General features: G+C 41.5%; 1 protein-coding gene across 5 annotated transcripts in view; it reads left to right on the top strand.

Annotated features, from left to right (window-relative positions):
* LOC311244468 (deoxyribonuclease-1-like 1) overlaps window positions 1–16,053 on the top strand; it is a 29,515-nt gene extending 13,462 nt beyond the window's left edge. For 2 of the 5 annotated variants that reach the window (XM_084334001.1, XM_084334002.1), the window contains 8 exons: window positions 2,741–2,841; window positions 3,670–3,681; window positions 6,771–6,860; window positions 9,385–9,482; window positions 10,617–10,729; window positions 11,010–11,167; window positions 13,749–13,845; window positions 13,939–16,053. In XM_084334001.1, the coding sequence (XP_084190127.1) occupies window positions 2,741–2,841; window positions 3,670–3,681; window positions 6,771–6,860; window positions 9,385–9,482; window positions 10,617–10,729; window positions 11,010–11,167; window positions 13,749–13,845; window positions 13,939–14,070 (801 nt within the window). In that variant the 3' untranslated portion in view covers window positions 14,071–16,053. The remainder of the gene's footprint in view (window positions 1–2,740; window positions 2,842–3,669; window positions 3,682–6,770; window positions 6,861–9,384; window positions 9,483–10,616; window positions 10,730–11,009; window positions 11,168–13,748; window positions 13,846–13,938) is intronic. The other 3 variants (XM_084334003.1, XM_084334005.1, XM_084334004.1) reach the window with 3 other exon arrangements.
* The last annotated feature ends 6,144 nt before the right edge of the window (window positions 16,054–22,197 follow it).

Raw genomic sequence — 22,197 nt, 5'->3', positions numbered from 1 at the left:
ATGGTTGTATCAACCCTAAATCTGAGTTGGGAGGGGGGGGGGATGCAATGCAGACAAACAGCTGCATACAGTGCGACCATTTCACTCACATTTGCCCATTCATTTTTGGACACATCACACACCATCGGTGTGTGTACTGTACGTGTGCTGTCATAGCTCCACCTACAGGCCTAATGGAGAACACCAGGAGAACACCAGGATGTGAATGGAGGGTGAATGTGAGGTATATGTGTAAATACGTTTTGATTGATCGCAAGACTACACTGTAAAAAAATAAATAATAATAAGTTACCAGAACTTAAACATATTGAGTTCAGTTACTGTGCATTAAGGTTTTCAGTTTTCAATCCATAATAAGTTAACAGAAAAATAAGTACACAACCACATTATTTCAACCTAATAAAACTATGTTTATTGTCATTGTTTTAAGAACACAAGTTGACTTGGTAATACTCACATTTTGAGTAAAAACAATTGCTTTTAACATGTGCAATGTTCAATGAAATAGAAAAATAAATAATAAAATTTGTTGATTAATCACACTGGTCACAATGGTGACCGTAATAATGTTTTTGTTATAAGGCTCTGCAAATATTACTGAATGATGTAGCAATGTATTTCCAGCTAAATTGAAATAATAAACAAATAAAGGGTCTCAATTAAATGTGTTAGTAAAAAGATCCTGTGGGAGGATCTCAACAAGATAAATGCGACAACAGTGCAAAATATTTCACTATAACATTTATTAAAAAAAAAAAAAAATGTTGCTGCCCCCTAGGGGTGCCTATGAAAATGCCCCCGCGTGCCTATGCAGGCACGCGTGCCTAGGGTTGCCTACCCCTGCCGTAGACCGTGCTGCACCACCGTTTTAATGTCTTAGTGAAGATTGATGTATATGAAAACCGATTTATGTGTAATTGAGCTAGCTCGCCAACGTTACTGTGATTAAAGCAAACTTTAATAAAAAAAATATATTAAAACAAAAAAAATTATTTAAAAAGAATTAATTATAAATTTTTCTGGAGGGGCGGGGCGCCCCGCCAAGGCAATGGTAGGGGAAACACTGCCAAGGGTAGAGAACGAAAGGACAGGCAGGGGGAAGGATGAGAGACCAAGGGTAGAGAACGAGAGGATAGACGGGGGGGAAATGAGACATGTAGGGTAGAGAACGAGAGGACAGGCAGGGGGAAGGATGAGAGATGTAGGGTAGAGAACGAGAGGACAGATAGGGGGAATGAGAGGAAAGATAAGGGGAAGGATGGGAGACCAGGGGTAGAGAACGAGACGACAGACGGGGGGAAATGAGAGATGTAGGGTAGAGAATGAGAGGAAAACAATACATTTACATGTAGTCATTTAGCTGACGCTTTTATCCAAAGCGAACAAGTCAGCAGGAGGGGTACACCTCTAGTGGCTAAGGGTAAGGTTTTACAATTCTGTATTGAGATTGTTGCACCTCTAGCATGCACGCACGCACACACACACATACACTGACATTCATATGTTCTAATTTTCATATCTTTACATTTCAGGTTTAGACATTGACATTAGACATTTTTATTTTGTCAAAGTTATTTTAACCTCATAACCGACCAGGTATGAAAAACCATTCCTCATTAGCCCCAAACCAACTTTTGTTATCATCAACTCATCAAATTATTGATGTTGACTTTTAAAACTCAAAAGGTATTGAAATGTATTCCTTTTGAAATGTAGGCCTTTTGAAATGCTTTGTTCTTGGAATCAAATTAGAAAAAAGGATCTATCCTGTTGCATATTGAAGTCTGTTCAGATTCCACATAGAAAAGTACAATTTTAGATTTGGTATTGATTTGATTTAAGTATCTGAATCTATATCACTGTTAAAAAGAAAATACATCAATAACCCAGCCTTAGTAGCAGAGTAGTAAAATAATATCTGTCTCTGTGAATATGGTGCGTCTGCTCCAGGAAACTTCATATACATCTCAGGGTTAAAGTACTAATCCAGGAAACATCATATAAAACTCAGGGTTAAAGTGGTAATCCAGGAAACTTTATATAAATTAAATCTGTAATCCAGGAAACTTCATAAAACTAGTTTATGTTTTGGTGACATTTATCAGTCATTGCTTATGTATCTTTGCACTGTACTCTCTTTCCATCTTGAAAAGTCGCTAACTACTAAATTTGTTCTCTATTTGTTCCAAACAAACTACTGTTGCTGCTGGTGATGCATCACTTCCCTGCATGTTTCCCTGCAGATCATTGCTTGGTGTATCTGTCTGTCTTCCTCCCTGCTCATCATCCGTCAGTTTGTCTGCTAATCCTGTGTGATATGTCTGCAGATCATTGCTCGATATGCTGTCAGTTTGTCTGTCTGCCTGCACATCATCTCTCAGTGTGATATATGTCTGTCTGCCTGCACATCATTGCTTGGTATGATATCTGTATGTCTGCAGATCATGCTTGGTGTGATATCTGTGTCTGTCTGTAGATCATTGCTCGATATGATATCCATCTTGTCAGTTTGTGTGTGCAATCATTGCTTGGTATGATATCTGTGTCAGTCTGTCGGTCTATAGATCATTGCTTGTTGTGATGTCTGTCTGTCTGCAGATCATTGCTTGGTGTGATGTCTGTCTGTCTATAGATCATTGCTTGGTGTGATGTCTGTCTGCAGATCATTGCTTGGTGTGATATCTGTCTGTCTGTCTATAGATCATTGCTTGGTGTGATATCCATCTGTCTGTGTCTGCAGATCATTGCTCGGTGTGATATCTGTCTGCTGCAGGAGGTCAAAGATCCTCAGGGTTCAGCTATCAAGAAACTGATAGCTGCTCTGAACAGGTACAGTGAAAGGTATTGTTTAAGGATTTATAGATATAACAATACTATTATTATTATTACTACTACTGTAATAGTACTACTACTACTAATATTACTACTACTGCTACCACTACTATTATTACTACTACTACTACTATTACCACTACAACTAATATTACTACTACTACCATTACTACTACTGTTACTACAACTACTACGATTATTACTACTACTGCTACTAGCCTACTTATACTACTACTATTACAACTAATATTACTACTACTACCATTACTACTACTGTTACTACAACTACTACGATTATTACGCCAACTGCTACTAGCCTACTGCTACTACTACTATTACTACTGCTGCTATTACTGATGCTACTACTACTACTTTTACTACTTCTACTGCTGCTATTACTACTACTACTGCTGCTATTACTACTACTCCTACTACTAGCCTGTTACTGCTGCTACTACTATTAGTATTACTACTGCTGAGACTGCTACTACTGCTATTATTACAACTCTACTACTTCTACTATTACTACTGTTACTGCTGCTGCTACTACTACTGCTACTACTAGCCTACTACTACCAGACTACTGCTACTACAAGCAACTAGCAATTACTACTTACTTCAACATTGATGATGGTAATGATGATGATGATGATGATGATATTAGCAGTTGTAGTAATAATATTAATGATATGATGATGATGATTATGATGATGATAGTAGCAGTAGTAGTAATAATGATATAATAAAAAGAATATGATGACGATGGCAATGATAACAACGATGGTGATGATGACAACGATGACGATGATGATGATATTGATCTCCTTTCTTCAACAGCAACAGTGGAAGGTACAGTAGATCAATCATACATTTTGATCAGTGGTGTAGTTGAGAAAGTGCTGGTATGGTCTTGAGCGTATAGCAATTTATCAACTTAATTACCAGCTCTCAGCCGGAGGTCTCAGTTAGAGGTCTTAGTTAGAGGTGATTTCACATCATTACACTGTACTCTGAGTTAGAGTTCTGTTATACTGGTATAATGCTGCGCTCATGTGGGGTTGGGTATATCGGGTGGATGAGTTTCCGACCCGGACATAGCAGGTGAACAGCCTACTGAGTCGGATAAACAATGTCGGAAATGTTACGTTATGCCCTTTGACCGGTGCTATTAGCTAGTGTGGCAACCCCAAGCCACCACTGGGCTTGGTGATTGAAGGGCGCTACGTAGCGGCCCAATGGCTAGGCGCTGCCCATATTTCGGTGTCCGCTTCCAGGTGCACCTGCCGCTAGAAGGCCATCAAGACCAGCTAGCGAATCACGACGCAATGCTCATTTTGAGGAGAGTGAGCAAATGGGGGCCAAGGACATACGCTCACTCTCTCTCTCATATCAGGGGCGAGGGGACAGACCGGTAAGCGGAAAAGCCGCCCAGCAGACAGTCTAAGTTGAAGTCGAAGAGAGTGAGGAGAACCATGAAATGTTTTGTTTGATTGGAAACTCAACTCATCTGTCTGTCGTTTTATTCTGCAACCCCTACAGTGGTGGAGAATGTGGGCACTGGAATGAGACTAGCAATAAGGGGTGCAGAATAAAAAAACAAAACCGTTGAGAAGAAGCATGATGAAGGCTCTTGTTCAGCAGCTGGTACAGGCGAATCTGGATCAACAGGCCCGGCATGCGGAGGCAATACAAGAACAGAGGAAACGGACAGCGTTGATTAAAGTGGAGATCCAGAGGCTGGCCTCTAGCAGGCGTGAGGAAGGACAGTTCATCCCCAAACTGAAGAGCATGGATGGATGTAGAAGCCGATCTCCAAGCATTTGAGCGAACCGCCAACCGAGAGGGCTGGCAAGAGGAGAACGGGGGGGGGGGGGGGACGACGACGACGACGACGACTACTGGCCCCCTTCCTGTCGGGTAATACCCCTTCCTGACAGGGAGCGATGCGAGCGAGCGTGATTGCGAAAATGATTAAAATCTATTCGTTTCAATCAGACTATCCTGACCTACCGCGAGCGACAGCGAACTGAGCGGCGATGTCGCTCCCCCCTCAAATATTCGCTCGCTGTGTCTCTAGTTGAGCGATTATGCGGCCGAGTCCCGCCCCTAAACACTTTTTATTGGTCGAGAATCGCAGGCTGCTTTGCCCCTGTGCTTCCAGGTAAATACACACACACAGACACACTCGGACAAGCGCCGCGTCATATCAGGACAGTGTCGCGCGCGATTTCGTCTCCAGTTCGCTCGCTGCATGTCAGGAACCGGTGTGCGCAAAAAGTCGATCAGGACCTGCCACCGGAACAAGCCGACAACTATATATAGCAGCTAAAACAGGAGATTTTGAGTGGCTATGGCCAATAGTCTACAGTCCCGTGCGCAACGCTTCCATGACTGGGCATATGATCTCCAGGCCTCCCCACGTGCACAGATGCATGACTTAGTCAGAGTAAGCCGAGCCTGGTTAATAACTGACCCTGGGGGACCCACTGTCTTGTTATGGACCGCTTCGTTAGAGCCCTCCCTTATGACACAAAGAAACATGCGAGTCAGGTGGATCCCCGCTCCGTGGAGCAGCTGGTTAACATTGTGGTGGTGCACCAAGCTACGCTGGAGCTACTCAAAGGTGGGCGGGGGGGGGAAACCGGAGAGACTAAAAACAAGTAGGGGCCCTGACGAGCCACGCCCAAAGAGCCGGGTAGAGTGTGCAGGTGATCCCGAACTACCCCGGAGAAGGCCACTGTTTGACCGGGACCAAAGGCACTGTTATGACTGTGGCGAGCCAGGGCAGCATCATACTCGGGTAGCGTCATAATGCTGGTTCAGCCCCATTTGGCACAATATTCCCCAAGTGTCCGTGTCCTGTGTTCACGGAGATACAAAATTGTATCCCACAGCCCAAAATAATACTTTCTCTTTTATTTTCCAATCAAACTAAATATTTCACGGTTCTCCTCACTCTCACCGACTTCAACTTGGACTGTCTGCCGGGCGGCTTTTCCGCTTACCGGTCTGTCTCCTCGCCCCTGATATGAGAGAGTGAGCGTGTGTCCTTGGCCCCTATTTGCTCACTCTCCTCAACACACGCACCGCATCATGATCTTGATGGCCTTCTAGCGGCAGGTGCGCCAAATATGGGCAGCGCCTAGCCATTGGGCCGTTACGTAGTTGCCCTTCAATCACCAAGCCCAGTGGTGGCTTGGTGCCACACTAGTCAAAATGAAAACCAAAAGTGGAAAGAACACATCGTTTTCTTTTCAGAAGCCATATAGTTTCTGTGTTTCTAATTATTTACTTTTGATATTGGTTCAATGTTTCTCCTGACTTGGGCACATGAACACAGGCAGGTCGGATGAAAAACATCACAATATTTGCAAGCTTGAAGTTCCCAAGGACCACGTGAACGCAGCATAACTCGGCTCTGGGCTAGAGAGCTTGGAATATCATTTGAATCCAGATCAGGGATTGCTGATTGATATCAACAAAGATGATTTGTGATTGCTTGATTCAAAATGAGGGGCTCCAATCAGAATTAATCGGCTAATTGATTACCAGCTCTGATGGTGACCGGAGGAGAGAATCAAACTGCACTTTTTTTGGTTTTCAGAAAAAGGACTCGCTAAAAGCCAGGCATCTCGTATATAAACCCACCCCTTACCTTAACCCTAACCATAGCCTCATTGGACCTCACACCTGACTTAACCACCCATTGGATGGGATACATGCTCGGTTTTTAGTGAATCTCTTTCAGAAAAGCCTTGAAATCTGAGGTGACAGGATGAGTTCTTTCTGTTATGTTTAATAAGAAGTCGTTCTGTTTTGTCTGCTGTGTATGTCTTCCGTCTATCTGTCATTTTAATGTGCATTATTGTGTTGTAATACTTTCTCTCTCTTTATGACTGTTGTGGTTGTAATAAAACATGTCTATCTCTGTTGTACAGGTATGATGACAACTACCAGTACCAAAATGTCTCTAGTGGTCCTTTGGGGAACTCTGCTAATAACATGCAGCAGTATACCTTCCTATACAGGTAAAACCAAATAGTTCTAATATAGTATACCTTCCTATAAAGGTGAAACCAGCAACTAGGACAGAGACTTCGGCTCAGCTTCTTCCCCCAGGCCATCAGAGCCTTGAACACTGAACTCTCCACACACATTAGCACACACACAACACACACACTGTACACGCTCACACACTAGTAGCCACTTTAACATGAGCACACACACACTCATGCTGCACACGGTCACACACTTTACAAAAGGAAAGGTCACTTTAAAAATAGTATAGTATAACTTGAGATTGTATAATATAGCATTGCATAGCAGTGTACATAAAGACCCAGTGCCTCATCCGTAGCTAACAGTGTATTGCACTACCACAGGACCTAGCATGTCCTACCATGCTCTGTAAAAACTCATGTACATATACCGATATGCCCTACTTTGATTACTTGTATTATTGCATAATGTCGTTCTATTGGATTCTTATTATATTATTATTATTGTATTATGCACAATCGTTGCGGGCAAGACCCCCCGCATTTCACTGTATACTTGTATGCCGTGACAAATAAAACTCTTAACTTGACTTGAAACCAAATAGTTCTAATATAATATACCTTCTTATATAGGTGAAACCAAATAGTTCCGACATAGTATACCTTCCTATACAGGTCAAACCAAATAGTTCCGACATAGTATACCTTCCTATACAGGTGAAACCAAATAGTTCATGGTTTCACCTGTATAGGCTAGTACGTTGAGACATCTAGCTATGGAATATCGTTTGAAAATAAATAGCTTCGTCCTGTCAGACTTAAAATAAATGATAAGAAATCTATTATTGTTGAGTGAGCACATTGCCCAAAGAATTCTACCTAAACAAAATGAACAACGTGTGATTAACGCTACAATGTGTGATTTATTATCACAGATGTATCCGAATTTTTGCTCAAACATATCCCCTTGTGCATGCCTAACAATGGGGGAAACCCCTGGGGATTGGTGTCCTTTTTGATACATCATGTTTAAAGCCATATAATTTTACCTGTTTACTATTTTTAAAACATTTTTCTACCCATGATTAACAGTAATAGTATAATCTCAATATATCTCTCAACATATTACTCATATTTATGAATTATAACCACTCAAACCTGTGTTTGTTTGATAGAACGTGTTTTTTCATCGAAAAAAACGGATAAATGTTGTTTTTGACCATATTTCCCATATTTATTTTTGATAAATACCAATTAGAAATATCTCGACGAATTACCTCTGAATACGAATCAAAAAAGATATTAAAGATTCGATGACTAGTTCGGCCAGAAACGGCGTTGAGGCGAAACGTTACCAAGTGCTCAACTGACTGCAGGCGGTTAAAAAAAAACGGATAAATGTTGTTTTTGACCATATTTCCCATATTTCTTTTTGATAAATACCAATTAGAAATATCTCGACGAATTACCTCTGAATACGAATCAAAAAAAATATTAAAGATTCGATGACTAGTTCGGCCAGAAACGGCGTTGAGGCGAACGTTACTAAGCGCTCAGCGGTTCGAAAAAAACGGATAAATGTTGTTTTTGACCATATTTCCCATATTTCTTTTTGATAAATACCAATTAGAAATATCTCGACGAATTACCTCTGAATACGAATCAAAAAAAATATTAAAGATTCGATGACTAGTTCGGCCAGAAACGGCGTTGAGGCGAAACGTTACTAAGTGCGCAACTGACCTAAATATGCTGCGGGCGCTTCCATGTGTTGCTGCGGCAGGGATCTTGGGCTCGCCTCGCTGGTGGGACGAGAACCAGACCTGATCCGTCCAGGACACTTCCTCGTTGGCGCGCGCTGGCTATGGGGGTCTTGTTTCTTCGGCGTGTGGCGCGCTGTGGACTGCGCGGTCCGGTTCGCCTCTGGTTCTGTCTTGAAAATCCACTCGCTCCCCCCCCCCACCACCACAAAACCTGTGTCAGGAGTTTCAATGACCGGCAGCCCGCCACAGCCTAACTCACCTCCCCCTGAATTTTGGCAAAGTTATCTGTGGAGCGATGACGCCACCATGAGTTTTACATCGGTAACAGCACATCCCGGCAATTACAAGGTCCTTATCTCGTGGAATATGCAAAGGGTGGCAAGATATATCGAGAATTGAACGAATAAGAGCAGATTTAAAAATGCTTAAAAATGCCGTTTTAACGTTGAAGTGGATTGGAGTAGAAAAAGGGACTAGGGGTGAACGAGTCACTAAATCTGTAACTATTTTTCTAGAGTGTTTCATGTTATAAGCTTTTCACACAATGAACATATATGTAAAATTAAGATATTTACCCAATTTCATGAAATAATAATAAACACAGACACCGCTGTGCTCACACACACACTCAAAATATTTCAATGCTTCAGTGACCAGTGTAGCAGCAGTGCAGAGATGTTCCATTCTAAACTGTCATCTCTCCTCTCCCTCCTCTTCTCTCCTCTTCTTCCCTCCTGTCCTCCTCTCCTCCTCTCCTCTCTACTCCTATGGTACCCTCTCCTCTCATCCAGGAAACAGACCGTAAAGGTCACAGGTCAGCACCAGTACAGGAAGAAGAACTCCTTCACCAGAGAACCCTACGCCGTGCGTTTCCAGAGCGACAGAACCGGTCAGTAGAACCAACCAGACTGACTGGGACCAGCTCAGGATACAGTTTAACCTACATGACTGGGACCAGCTCAGGATACAGTTTAACCTACATGACTGGGACCAGCTCAGGATACTGTTTAACCTACATGACTGGGACCAGCTCAGGATACAGTTTAACCTACATGACTGGGACCAGCTGAGGATACAGTTTAACCTACATGACTGTGACCAGCTCAGGATACAGTTTAACCTACATGACTGTGACCAGCTCAGGATACAGTTTAACCTACATGACTGGGACCAGCTCAGGATACTGTTTAACCTACATGACTGTGACCAGCTCAGGATACAGTTTAACCTACATGACTGTGACCAGCTCAGGATACAGTTTAACCTACATGACTGTGACCAGCTCAGGATACAGTTTAACCTACATGACTGGGACCAGCTGAGGATACAGTTTAACCTACATGACTGTGACCAGCTCAGGATACAGTTTAACCTACATGACTGGGACCAGCTGAGGATACAGTTTAACCTACATGACTGTGACCAGCTCAGGATACAGTTTAACCTACATGACTGGGACCAGCTGAGGATACAGTTTAACCTACATGACTGTGACCAGCTCAGGATACAGTTTAACCTACATTATTAAACAACAAATCATGCTGAAGACTATCACGTCCCAGAAATAGTCATTACCTCTTAGCTTTAGGTCATCCAGAGATTCATAAGCATAATATAAATGTGTCCAGGTAGGGAGATGTAGAAATATCCTGCAGCTGAATGGTGAAATAGCATAGAGGAAGACTGAAGGAGCCCGAAAACAGATCACATGTAACTTTTCACAATAGTGTGAATTCTCACTGGCTGCCAGTATTGAAAAGTAACGGCATCTTCAAAGTTTCAGGGAAATGTCGAGATTTACATCTGAGTTGAATGAAAGGCTGATTCATATGAGGTTGTAACGTGGCGTCAGTCAGTCTGGACTCCATGATGCTTGCCGGGGATCTTTGTAAGATGCAATAAGAGACACTGATTCCTCCCTATGTTGGTTAACTCTATCTATACTGTATCTTTCTGACTGTCTCTCCATGTGTGTGTCTGTCTAACTGTCTAACTCTCTCTCTCTCTCTCTCTCTCTGAGCAGCAGTAGGAGACTTTGTCCTGGTTCCTCTCCACACGGAGGCCCATCAGGCCGTGCAGGAGATCGACCGTCTCTATGACGTCTTCCAGGAAGTCAGCAAGAAGTGGAACAATAAGGTCAGATAAACTCCTCTCTAAGCACTCTAAGATAATAGATAAACCCCTTAGACAGCACTCTTAAGATAATGGACAAATCCCTTAGACGGCACTCTAATATAATAGATAAACCCCTTAGTGCTGGTTGATGGAACCAGAGACTAAACATGATGAGAATAGCAACGGCACATTATAGCTGCAATATATAGAGCTAATGTTAGATATAGGGGAAATGTTCTGTGGTCCTGTGTCCACTTGCTTAGAAACAGGGACTTTAACAAGTTTGTGTGTGTGTGTGTAGAATGTGATGTTTCTAGGAGACTTTAACGCTGGCTGTGCCCACATGACCCGTTCCAACAAGAAGCAGATCAGCCTGTTCAAGCAGCCGGGTTTCTATTGGCTGATAGGAGACAAGGTGGACACCACTGTCGGTGACGTAACCAACTGCCCATATGACAGGTAAACCAAGCGGTAATAAAATATCAATCTAGTCTTAATTTAAAAACGATTCAGATACAGTAGAATAGTAACTTTACATAGTACTGTACGTTTACTGCCTTCATCAGAAGCACCACAGCTATTGTGATGTGTCATAACCTATAAGGCTGTCTTACTGTCAGCTTGATCATAAGACTGTCTTACTGTCAGCTTAGTCATAAGACTGTATTACTGTCTGCTTGATCATAAGACTGTCTTACTGTCAGCTTGATCATAAGACTGTCTTACCGTCAGCTTGATCATAAGGCTGTCTTACTGTGGGCGGCTACGTGGCGTAGTGGGCAAGGCGCTCTCCACGGATGACTGAGACGCTGGGCTTGCCTGTTCGAGCCCAGCGCTCTACATTGCTTTCAGTTTAGCTGGTCGTTCATACTAATACACATTGGCCGTATTAGGGGGTGGGAAACTGATGGGTGGGGATCGGGCGTTGTGGACAGCGACTCCTACAGGTCGGTTGGTGCGCCTGCGCAGTAGAATCAGGAAGTGTCGGGGGCAGCGTGAGCCTCCCACGCGTTACTCCTCGCCACTGAGAGATCGAGCTGCGCAGGTGAAAAGATGCGACTGCTGTTACCTCAAGTACCGGAGGGGACTTGTGCTATGTATGACTTAGTCCACATTGCAGCCGGCTTGTGGGAGGCAAGAAACAGCGTTCGTGACAGGGGAGGGTTGAATTGGATAATACGAAATTGGGATGGGAGAAAATATAGAAAATGGGAGAAAAAGTGGATAAAAACATTTATTTATTAGTCATCAAAGGTACAGTTGGATACATTACACATTGAATGGCATATTTTGTATTTTAGCCCTTCCACCCCTCCCTCCTGGGTTCCCATAGACATTGCAAAATTAAATTCAAGGACTTTCTCAAAAAAGAGAATTAAAAAAATAAAAGGGATACAGTTCACTTTTAAGTGCTGTTTTCTATAGCAAAAATGTATAATAATAATTAATAAAGAGTAAAAAATACACCTTTAGTCGGATCCAATATTTATGGCTCAAAGCCAATCTCCGACAGTTAGCGCTACCTTGTGTCAAAATACAAGTATTAAGCATTTCAAGGACCTTGTACGAACCCTCCCCCCTCCCTCCCATTTTCCCTTCCCTATCTTGCCCAATCCTACAAATACACAACAGGAAACATAGAACATACAAACACATATCTCTCTCACTCATCCTTCCTTCTCATTATCCTAGTGTCTTTAGCTTGGCTATGTAACCAATAAAAGGGCCCCATACTATTTCAAACTTTTCACTAGACCCCCTTAGGTTGTATTTGATTTTCTCCAGATTTAGAAAGAACATGAGATCGTTAAGCCATAGGGATGCTTTGGGGGCTGCTGGTGATTTCCACTCTAGCAAGATCCTTCTGCGTGCTAGTAGGGATGCAAAGGCAATTCTATCTATTGTTCTTCTCCTAACCCTTTGGTGATCCGGTCTTGGTAAGACTCCAAAGATGGCTATTTCTGCACTGGGAGTTAGCTCCATGTCGATAGCCTCGGCGAGGTGTTTGAAAATAGCTGTCCAGAAGCTGTGTAGTAGGCGGGGACAAGACCAAAACATGTGCGTCATATTTGCTGGGGACATGTGACATCTATTACAAGAGTCTGTAATATTGGGATATATTTTGGCGAGTTTAGAGTTTGTGAAGTAGATGCGATGGACCACCTTAAATTGCATCAGATTGAGCCTGGAGCAGGATGTACTATCATTTAATCTGGCCAATACTCTATTCCAAATATTCTCATCTATAGCATCACCCCATTCCTTTTCCCAGTCCTCTTTGATTTTATCAAGACATGTTTCTGTGTTACGGGAGATCAGGGTGTAGATCCTTGATATAAGACCTTTTTGATTTGTGGGGATGTCCAGAATTGTGTCAATTACTGAGTTGGAGATAATAGGGAAGGAGGTATTGTGTTGTTTAACCCAGTTTCGAACTTGAAAGTATCGAAATAAATGAGATCTCGGGAGGCCAAATTTTTCACACAGATCGCTAAAACTACAGACAACCTTATTGGTGTATAGGTCCCTCACTCTAACTAGGCCTGACCTTTGCCAGGTCAAAAAGGCTGCATCAGTGTGGGGAGGGATAAAGAGGTGGTTGTTGCAAATGGGGCTGTGGCTGGAGAACCCAAGGAGTCCAGAGGCGCGCCTGAATTGAAGCCATATTTTCAAAGTCGATACAACAATTGGGTTTCTTGAAAATTTGGTCGGCCGGATTGGCAATTCAGATGAGAGCCGAGCCAATAGTGAGGTAGACTGACAGGATCCTGCTTCAGATTCACACCAACTCAGTGCCGGTTCTTGGGTCCATAAAATCATCTTGTGGATGTTGGCTGCCCAATAGTAGTTTCTTATATCAGGGAGTGCCAATCCCCCACCCTCTCTAGGCCTCTGTAAGAACAGCTGAAATAAAGAAAGCAGGAAATAAAAGAGTATCCATAAAGTGGTTTCAGTGTTTGATGCTTTATTCATAACGTGTTTGTGTGTGCCTGTATTTACACATGTGTGTGTGTGTATGTTGTGTATTTGTTTGTTTCAGAATTGTGGTCCACGGGCAGCCCTTCCTGAAGCACATCATGCCGTACTCTGCTAAAGTCTTTAACTTCGCTAAGGAGTATAGACTACCTATGGAGAGGGTAGGCCTCGCACCCTGCTTCTACACCTTGTATACTTCCATGTCAGCTTTCTGTCTCTCTTTCTAACTGTGTTCTGTTGCTCCTGTCTTCCAGGTGCGGAAAGTGAGCGACCACTACCCTGTGGAGGTGGTACTGCGAGGCTCCGCCCATCTAGCTAATGCCACTCCCCTTCTGATCTTCCTCAGCCTCTCTGTGATCCTCTGGTCCTGTCTGGCTGCCCTGTGATCATCTGGTTGAGATGTCTTGGATGTATATGTTGTGTATATATATATATATGGGTAGGTTTCATAGACGTGGATAAATTAAGCCTTCGGCTAAAAAGGTCTTTGTAATGGAAGAAATGTTAGTCCTGAGCTTATTAATGTCACCCATTCTAACAATTCACATACATTCTAGTCAGTATTTGTGAACACGCACCACTCTGTCCTGAAGCTAGAAAAATAATAAGGTAATGTCACTGGGATGTAAAATCTGCGGCTGCTCCATAGACAATGAATGGGGCTCTGACTTTATGAGGCCACAAAAGGTTAGTGTGAGCTCTTGCATCCAAATTAGTTCACACCTTCTTGCAATGCTAGAATACAAACCACATGTGAATTCTTAAATCCACTCTCCTTTAAACTAACAAGGAAAGTAAGGGGGAAGAAGTAAGGGAGTAACGTGGAGACGCAGTGTATTTGTGGTGGATCCCCAGAGGACGAGAGGACTAATGACTTTTTCTGAGCCTGGTCTCCAGGGTGAGACTGTTCTTCTTCTCTGGACCGGTAAAGGGTTTAAGAGCAGCTGGTTTAAAACCAGACCTAAACCCACGTCTACAAATCAGCCCTGTTTCTATACGGGACTGTTCTCAGGGATACTGACACACATTCAGACATAATAACACACCCATACACACAGGTAGTCTGAATACCACAGGATATATATTATGGGTATAAGCATGCCATTGGCCGACTATTTCAGTTGGAATTCTCCTCCCCTTCCACTATCTGCAACTCTATTTTGCAAGGGCATCGTCGCTGCATCCCGAACCTAGCGCCACCCAGGATTTGTGTGATTTGGTTTCAACTAAAGAAATGCAAATAAGCCAGAGGGTTTTTTGCCTCTATAGCAGAATGACTAGGTTCAGCCAGACCTCTCCAGCGTTGACACAGCGCTAACGTAGTGTGTAGAGAAGTCTGGCTATGCAAGACTATTACACAGGTAACTTCCTGGTCAGAACACAGGGGACCCTTGGATCAAAGCCAGAATTACTTCATTCTTCTATTGTTTCCATTCATGAAAGAAGGCTGACTGTCCTGAAGGGTTTCTCTCAGTATGTTTGTGCTGACCCTTACAAAGAGGTATCGCGGTATTTAAAAACAAAAAGTATCACGGTATTTCAAAATGAAAAGTATCATGGTATTTTAAAACGACAACAAGAAGGCATCATGGTATTCGTATATGGTATAACATTACATTTACATTTGAGTAATTCTGTGTACAACAAGTCTACAGTAGTATAGACATATTAGCATAGTACATAGTAGTAAAAGACGGTAAGAAACTATTAGCATCGGTATCATGGTTTGAATTGGATTATACCATTATATTATTCAAGTACAAAAGTAAAAAGTGATGTACTGTATCGGCCCAAATATAAGACTCCAGTGGTATGGAACTAGACATGGAAAGGAATCCGTAAACGCCAAACATGTCATAATAGCTTCCTGGGAAAGGGGCTAAATATCATTCTGAAGTCTCTGAATAGTGTGAAGATGAGACAACCTCACTTATTCATGTGTAATAGACCTCTCACGGGCGACATATTCTTTGGCAAGTCTGATGTCGTAATGATGTGACCATGTGAGAGGTCTATGGCCTTATATTCTGGCCAATACAGTACTTGTCCACCTTCTACCTTGTTAAGAACAAATCACAATCTGAATAGCAGCATCAAGACCATATCTTCATTTGAAGAGTGTGTGTGGCTGCTTCCTCTTCCCCTGCCCCACTCTGTCCCAAAACTTCCCTTCATACTTTAAATAACAAAACAAAAACATTTTAAAACATTTATATTTTTAAAAAACCGAATGCCATTTTATATTCTGTACAGAGACTAATGTAAATATATGAAATCTTTTAAGATATTTTTAAGTGTTTGTTGCCTGTTGTTTTTAATAATCTTGTTGTTTTTAATGTTCAATAAATGTTTTCACATTTGAAATTGAATGAATGAGATTGGGTCATTATTGGATGTAACCGGGGTGCGATAATTCAATATGATAATTTATCGTCTTTCAATGTGACTATATCGTGACACACAATTATGTTGTTTAAATAGATAATAACAAGCACAACTCGAGTTCTCACAAAAAAATGTATGAAATATCAGAGATTGTCATTTGGAAATATAATATATATATTTTTTTAGGGCTGTCAGTTTATCGCGTTAGATTAATTAATTACACAGCAAATTATCGCGTTATGAAAATTAACTCAATGTATTTAAAAAATAATATTTGCCATTTGCATGTTCTTGGTATCTGATTCTAGGGACATCTATGGATCTCAGGGAATGTATTCCCAGTGTCAGAAATACTGTGTCTGATAGGCTTGAGTAAATTGTAATGAACCAAATGAGAATATCAATAAAAAGATTTTTTTATCTTTGACTGTGAATAACACCATGCTAAAATTGACCAGACCTGAAAAATCTAAGCAAATGAATGAATGGAAGATGATTAAACAGAAGGTTTTGTAGATACAGTACTGAATTCTGCCATCCGGACACATGCCATTTGAAATATGATTATAGAATATAGAATATCGGGCCTAAAATGGTTATGAGATTAATTAAATTAATGAATTTACAAATCCTGTAATTAGATTCTTTTTTTTAATCGCCTGACGGCACTATATTTTTTTACTCTTCACATTATCACACAGTTCAAAGAGATTAACATCAACTGGATTATAGAACCTTTGATTTCACATACGTGAGCAGATATTAGATTCGATTAAAATGTATTGTCATCGTACAGCACAAATACAGTACAATGAAAATGAGTTGGCATCTAACCAGAGTACAAGCTAACGGGAGGGTGACAATATACAAGTGATTAAATGTGATATATTATAAACAACTGGTAATATTATGCTAAACTGATGTATGTGTACAGTATAATTATGCTAAATAGGTATAAAATGTGAAATGGGTATACTATGGTAGTCATCCAGGCTGGCCAGTGGTATAACGATTAAGAGTAGGTATAGATATAATATACAGGTATGTATACAGGGATATATGCAGATATATCCAGCATTTGTAGATAAATATATATAAGGTGTATACAATGTAATACAATTCTAGTATTATTCTAGTTTTCTTCTATGGCTGTCATACAGGCATGTAAACAGTAAGATATGGGTATATAGGATGAGGCAGGTAGTTATGATCACAGTGAAGGCAGTAGGCTAGTATAAATTGATGAATATGGATATTGAGAAAAGGTCCTCGTGATTATCATGATATTGATTTCTTCCATATAATAATAATAATAACTTTATTTGTATAGCACTTTTCATACAGAGGTTGCAGTTCAAAGTGCTTCACAACAGTAAAAAATACAGGCATAAGCGAGCATAAAAAGATAGACAGGTAGAATCACAGTGTTTCACATTAGGATCTAGCATCCCAATAGGCTCTCCGCTTACAGTTTTCAGTAACACAATAGTAAAAATAGTTTAAAATGATTCAGTTTAAAAATAGTCAAAAAATTATAAAATAGAACGGACATAAAAAATACAGGCATGAGCGAGCATAGCAAGATATGGCAAATCACAGTGTTTCACATTAGGATCTAGCATCCTAATAGGCTCTCTATTCAGTAATACTCCTGTAATTCATGAACAAATAATCACAGTGTTTCACATTTGGATCTAGCAAATAATAAGAATAGTTTAAAATGATTCAGTTTAAAAATAGTCATCAGTAAGAAGTAAAAAGTGCAATAAACGACACATGAATTTGATAGGCAGTGTATAAGAGTAGGCAGGGTAAGAATAAATACAAGTTGTGTCAGGATATCCCTGATGTTTCCTCTTGCCACTAAGTGGTAGCAGATATCTATCAGTGAAATGCCTGAGCAAAGAGATAGGTTTTAAGCTGTCTTTTAAAGATGTCTAGCGAGTTGGCTTCCCTGATGTTTTGGGGTAGTTTGTTCCATAGTTTTGGGGCATAGTTGATAAAGGCTGCATTACTGATCCTCTTTTGACTGCTTCTGGGAGCCTCTAGTAGTCCAGCAGCTGATGATCGCAGTGTTCTTGCTGGTGTGTAATTTATTAGAGTGTTGGCGATGTAGCTAGGTCCCTGTCCATTTAGAGCTTTGTATGTAAGGAGAAGGACCTTAAAGTCAATTCTAAATGTTACAGGAAGCCAGTGTAAAGCAGCTAAGACTGGACTAATGTGCTCTCTCCTTTTGGTTCTAGTTAGCAGTCGGGCTGCAGAGTTTTGGATTAGCTGAAGCCTCTCTGTGGTTTTCTTAGGGAGACCTGTGAAAAGTGCATTACAGTAGTCTAACCGGCTAGATATGAATGCATGAATTAGCTTCTCAGCATCGTTCTGATTAATAAATGGTCGTACTTTTGCTATATTTCTGAGATGGAAGAACGATGTTTTCGTCACTTTGCTAATATGAGAATTGAAGTTCAGTTCTGAATCTATGATAACCCCAAGACTAGTGACCTCAGATTTGATCCAAGGGGTTAGTCCCCCCAGGTTCTTTATTAATGTTTCTTTTTTAGTTTTGGAGCCGATAATCAGAATTTCAGTTTTGTTCTCGTTTAGTTTCAGGAAGTTCTTACTCATCCATTTATTTATTGCCAGTAAGCAGTCTGTAATGGAGCTAATCGCTGTATCATTTGGTTCAGCAGATATGTACAGTTGTGTATCATCCGCATAGCTATGGAAATCTACATTATGTTCTCTGATGATATCACCCAGCGGTAACATGTAAAGGGAGAAGAGTAAAGGACCTAAGCAACTCCCTTGTGCAACTCCATAGTTGTTGTCGTATATATCAGACATGTGATCTCCTAGTTTAACATAGAATTTCCTCCCTCTGATGTATGTTTTAAACCAGCCCAGCACATGGTCTGAGAAACCGACATGGTTTTCAAGACGATCGATTAGAATATCGTGATCGATTGTATCAAATGCTGCACTGAGATCTAACAGGATAAGGATGGAGATCTTATTCTCGTCAGAGTTTAGTCTGAGGTCACTGATTATTTTGGTGAGGGCAGTTTCAGTGCTATGATATTTTCTGAATCCTGACTGAAATTCTTCTAAGATGTTGTTTTCTTCAAGAAAGGAATTTATTTGAACTGAAACGATCTTTTCAAGTACTTTACTAATGAATGGTAGGTTGGATATTGGACGATAATTTGCCATTTCATTACTATCCAAGTTAGGTTTTTTTTAGTAATGGCTTTACAACTGCTGTTTTAAAGGCATCCGAGAAAATACCAGTCCTAAGGGAAGTGTTTATGATATCTAGCACAGGGCTTGAAACACCATTAAATACCTGTTTGAAGAAAGCTGTAGGTATAGGGTCAATGTCTGAGATGGAGGAGTTACATTCTGAGACAGTTTTGCAGAGTACATCTAATGTGATGCATGTGAATATCACCAGCCCAAGCCTGGATGGTGGGAATCAAACTCTTTAACATGGAGAGCTGAACGATAATTCCATAATGTGGGGGGCCACAAATCACATTCAATGTTGATCTATTTAATTTATTTTATTTGCTTCCTGGGCAGTAGGTCTATGTGGTATTTGTTAATAATATGCTGCGTAATAAGCAGGTTGTCTCAGAATCACCCTTCAAATATAATCAAAATGCATCAGGACAGACCAAAGAGCATTCCTGTTGTATGCTGGGCCACATCAGCACATGGAGGACCCTTATGTAAACAAGACGAAAGTATTTTTCTGGTCTTCATCCTCTTAGCAGTTGTTTGTATTGAGCTGTACTGTATTGTACCCATTCAGCAATCTGTTAATAACGTTTTCAATCAATCAATCAACTCAAGGGACACCAACAAACTGAACAAAGCTGGTGAGGAAGGCTAGCTCTGTGGTGGGAGTTGAGCTGGTAAAACTAGAGGTGGTGGCAGAGAGGAGGATGAGAAGGAAGCTGGCTGCTATCCTGATGAACCCCTCCCACCCCTTCTATGAGGAGCTAGCCAAGATAACTCCACTCCACTCCACTAACTGCATCGGCCAGTCTTTTGTGCCAGCGGTCATCAGGCTCAACAATCTTTTGTGTATACTGTTTACTTTCATTCATAGTTTATATTCAGATTACATGTTTTATTGCCTATATTTATTGTAATATATATTATGACCAATAGGGCATACAGACCTTCACCTGCACCTTTGTGTATGTTTAATTTTCTCATATTTCATATTCAGATAAAAAAAATTGATCCACTTTTTCTCCTCCTGTTTTTCTGTGTTTTTTCCCCATCCCAATTTAGTCGTCATGCCAATTCACCCCTCCCCTTCCTGGTCGTTGCTCGCATGTGCCCCCCACTGGTCGGTCTAGGGAGGGTTGATAGATACATGCGGAGTCAGCCAGCCACTTCTTTTCACCTGCCAGCGCGGACTCTCATTGGTGAGGTGTAACGTGTGGTAGGCTCACACTACCCTCACCATCTCTCTTCCTCGCTGTGCAGGCGCACTGACCGACCTGTAGGAGTCGCTGTTTACAAAAAACAGATTACCACCCACCGGCTTCCCTCCCGCTGACTCTGCCAATTGACCCACCCAGCCGCCCTCTTCAGATTACATTTTGATAATGTAATATTCACATATATTTTATATTGTACATTTTTTCTTTTTATTACCCTGCCCAAACCTGTACCTCCCCCATGCTGCTATGATGTCTGAATTTCCCCAAGGGGATCAATAAAGGAATATCTTATATTTTCTTATCACATCTCATGCTCTGGAACCATTCAGAGGGCCACAAATAATGTTGTAGGAGGCCACATTTGGCTCATGGCCCCAACCCTGCTCTAGACACTGAGCTACACAGGACAATGAGGATTGTCTCAGTGTTTGGCTGTGCAATATTGGTATTTATTTATATTGTAGTGATTGTAATGGTACATAATTCACCCACGGAATACATATACATACACAAATGTTCTAGAACATTGGTCATGACATCATACGGTGACATCACCCATGTTCTAGAACGTTCGGCTATGACATCACCACAAATGTTCCAGTATGTTCAATGTTCTAGAATGGTCGGCTATGACATCATCACAAATGTTCCAGAATGTTCGGGCGGAACTAATGTTCCTAACAATAGTTCCGCCCGAACATTCTGGAACATTTGTGATGATGTCATAGCCGAACATTCTAGAACATTGAATATTCTGGAACATTTGTGGTGATGTCATAGCCGAACGTTCTAGAACATGGGTGATGTCACCGTATGATGTCATGACCAATGTTCTAGAACATTTGTGTATGTATATGTATTCGGCAAGGGATGTGGCAGAGAGGGCAGGAGGATAGAGAGAGGGTAAGGGAGGAGAAATTAGGTATTGTGGCCTTCGTGGCAGGGGTAGTTACTGGTATGGCAGAGGCTAAGGGTAGAACAGAGATGGTGAAGATGATTGTTAGGATAGCGGTTCAACATTTGGGAATAGAAGGTCTGGAATGGGAGGAGGTGGTTAGGGAATTGGGTGAGGGGGCTGAGAGGGACAAAGCAGCCCAGAATAAGATTGCAGGGGGCAAGGAGGGTCCCGCGGAGGGGGGCTCAGACAGGAAGTAGCAGCATTAGCTGCACTCAAATGGACAATGTAGGATTGTATGAATGAATGAAAACTTTATTTAACAGATTGCAGAGTACGGCTCAATACACACAATTGTTAAGGGGATGCAGACCTGAGAAAGACGTTTGTCTTGTTTCCATCAGGGTCCCCCATTTTCAATTCATATAGACATTTATGACATACACAACATACATGACATTTATGGCATAGGGACATATGGGTATTTAGTACTGATACATTTGTGACATAAACGGTATTCAAATATACAGTACTGTTACCCCTAGATCCTGACAGAGTATATACATATGATGGGGAGGGGACTGTACATTAGGAGGGGTGGGTGGGTGGGAGAGAGATATACATATGGCGGGGAGGGAATATATACATGCGGTGGGGAGGAGACTGTCTATTAGGAGGTGGTGGGGGTTTTGGGCATTTACGGTGGCCAGTTTCGAATTGCAGCCTCCCGTAGGTGCTCTTTAAGAGCGGTTTTGAATGTGGGTAGGGATTCACATTCCTTT

The sequence above is a fragment of the Notolepis coatsorum genome, assembly GCF_963971535.1.
Source record: "Notolepis coatsorum genome assembly, chromosome: 17".
Classification (NCBI taxonomy): domain Eukaryota; kingdom Metazoa; phylum Chordata; class Actinopteri; order Aulopiformes; family Paralepididae; genus Notolepis; species Notolepis coatsorum.
This window is presented reverse-complemented; position numbering and strand designations above follow the sequence as displayed.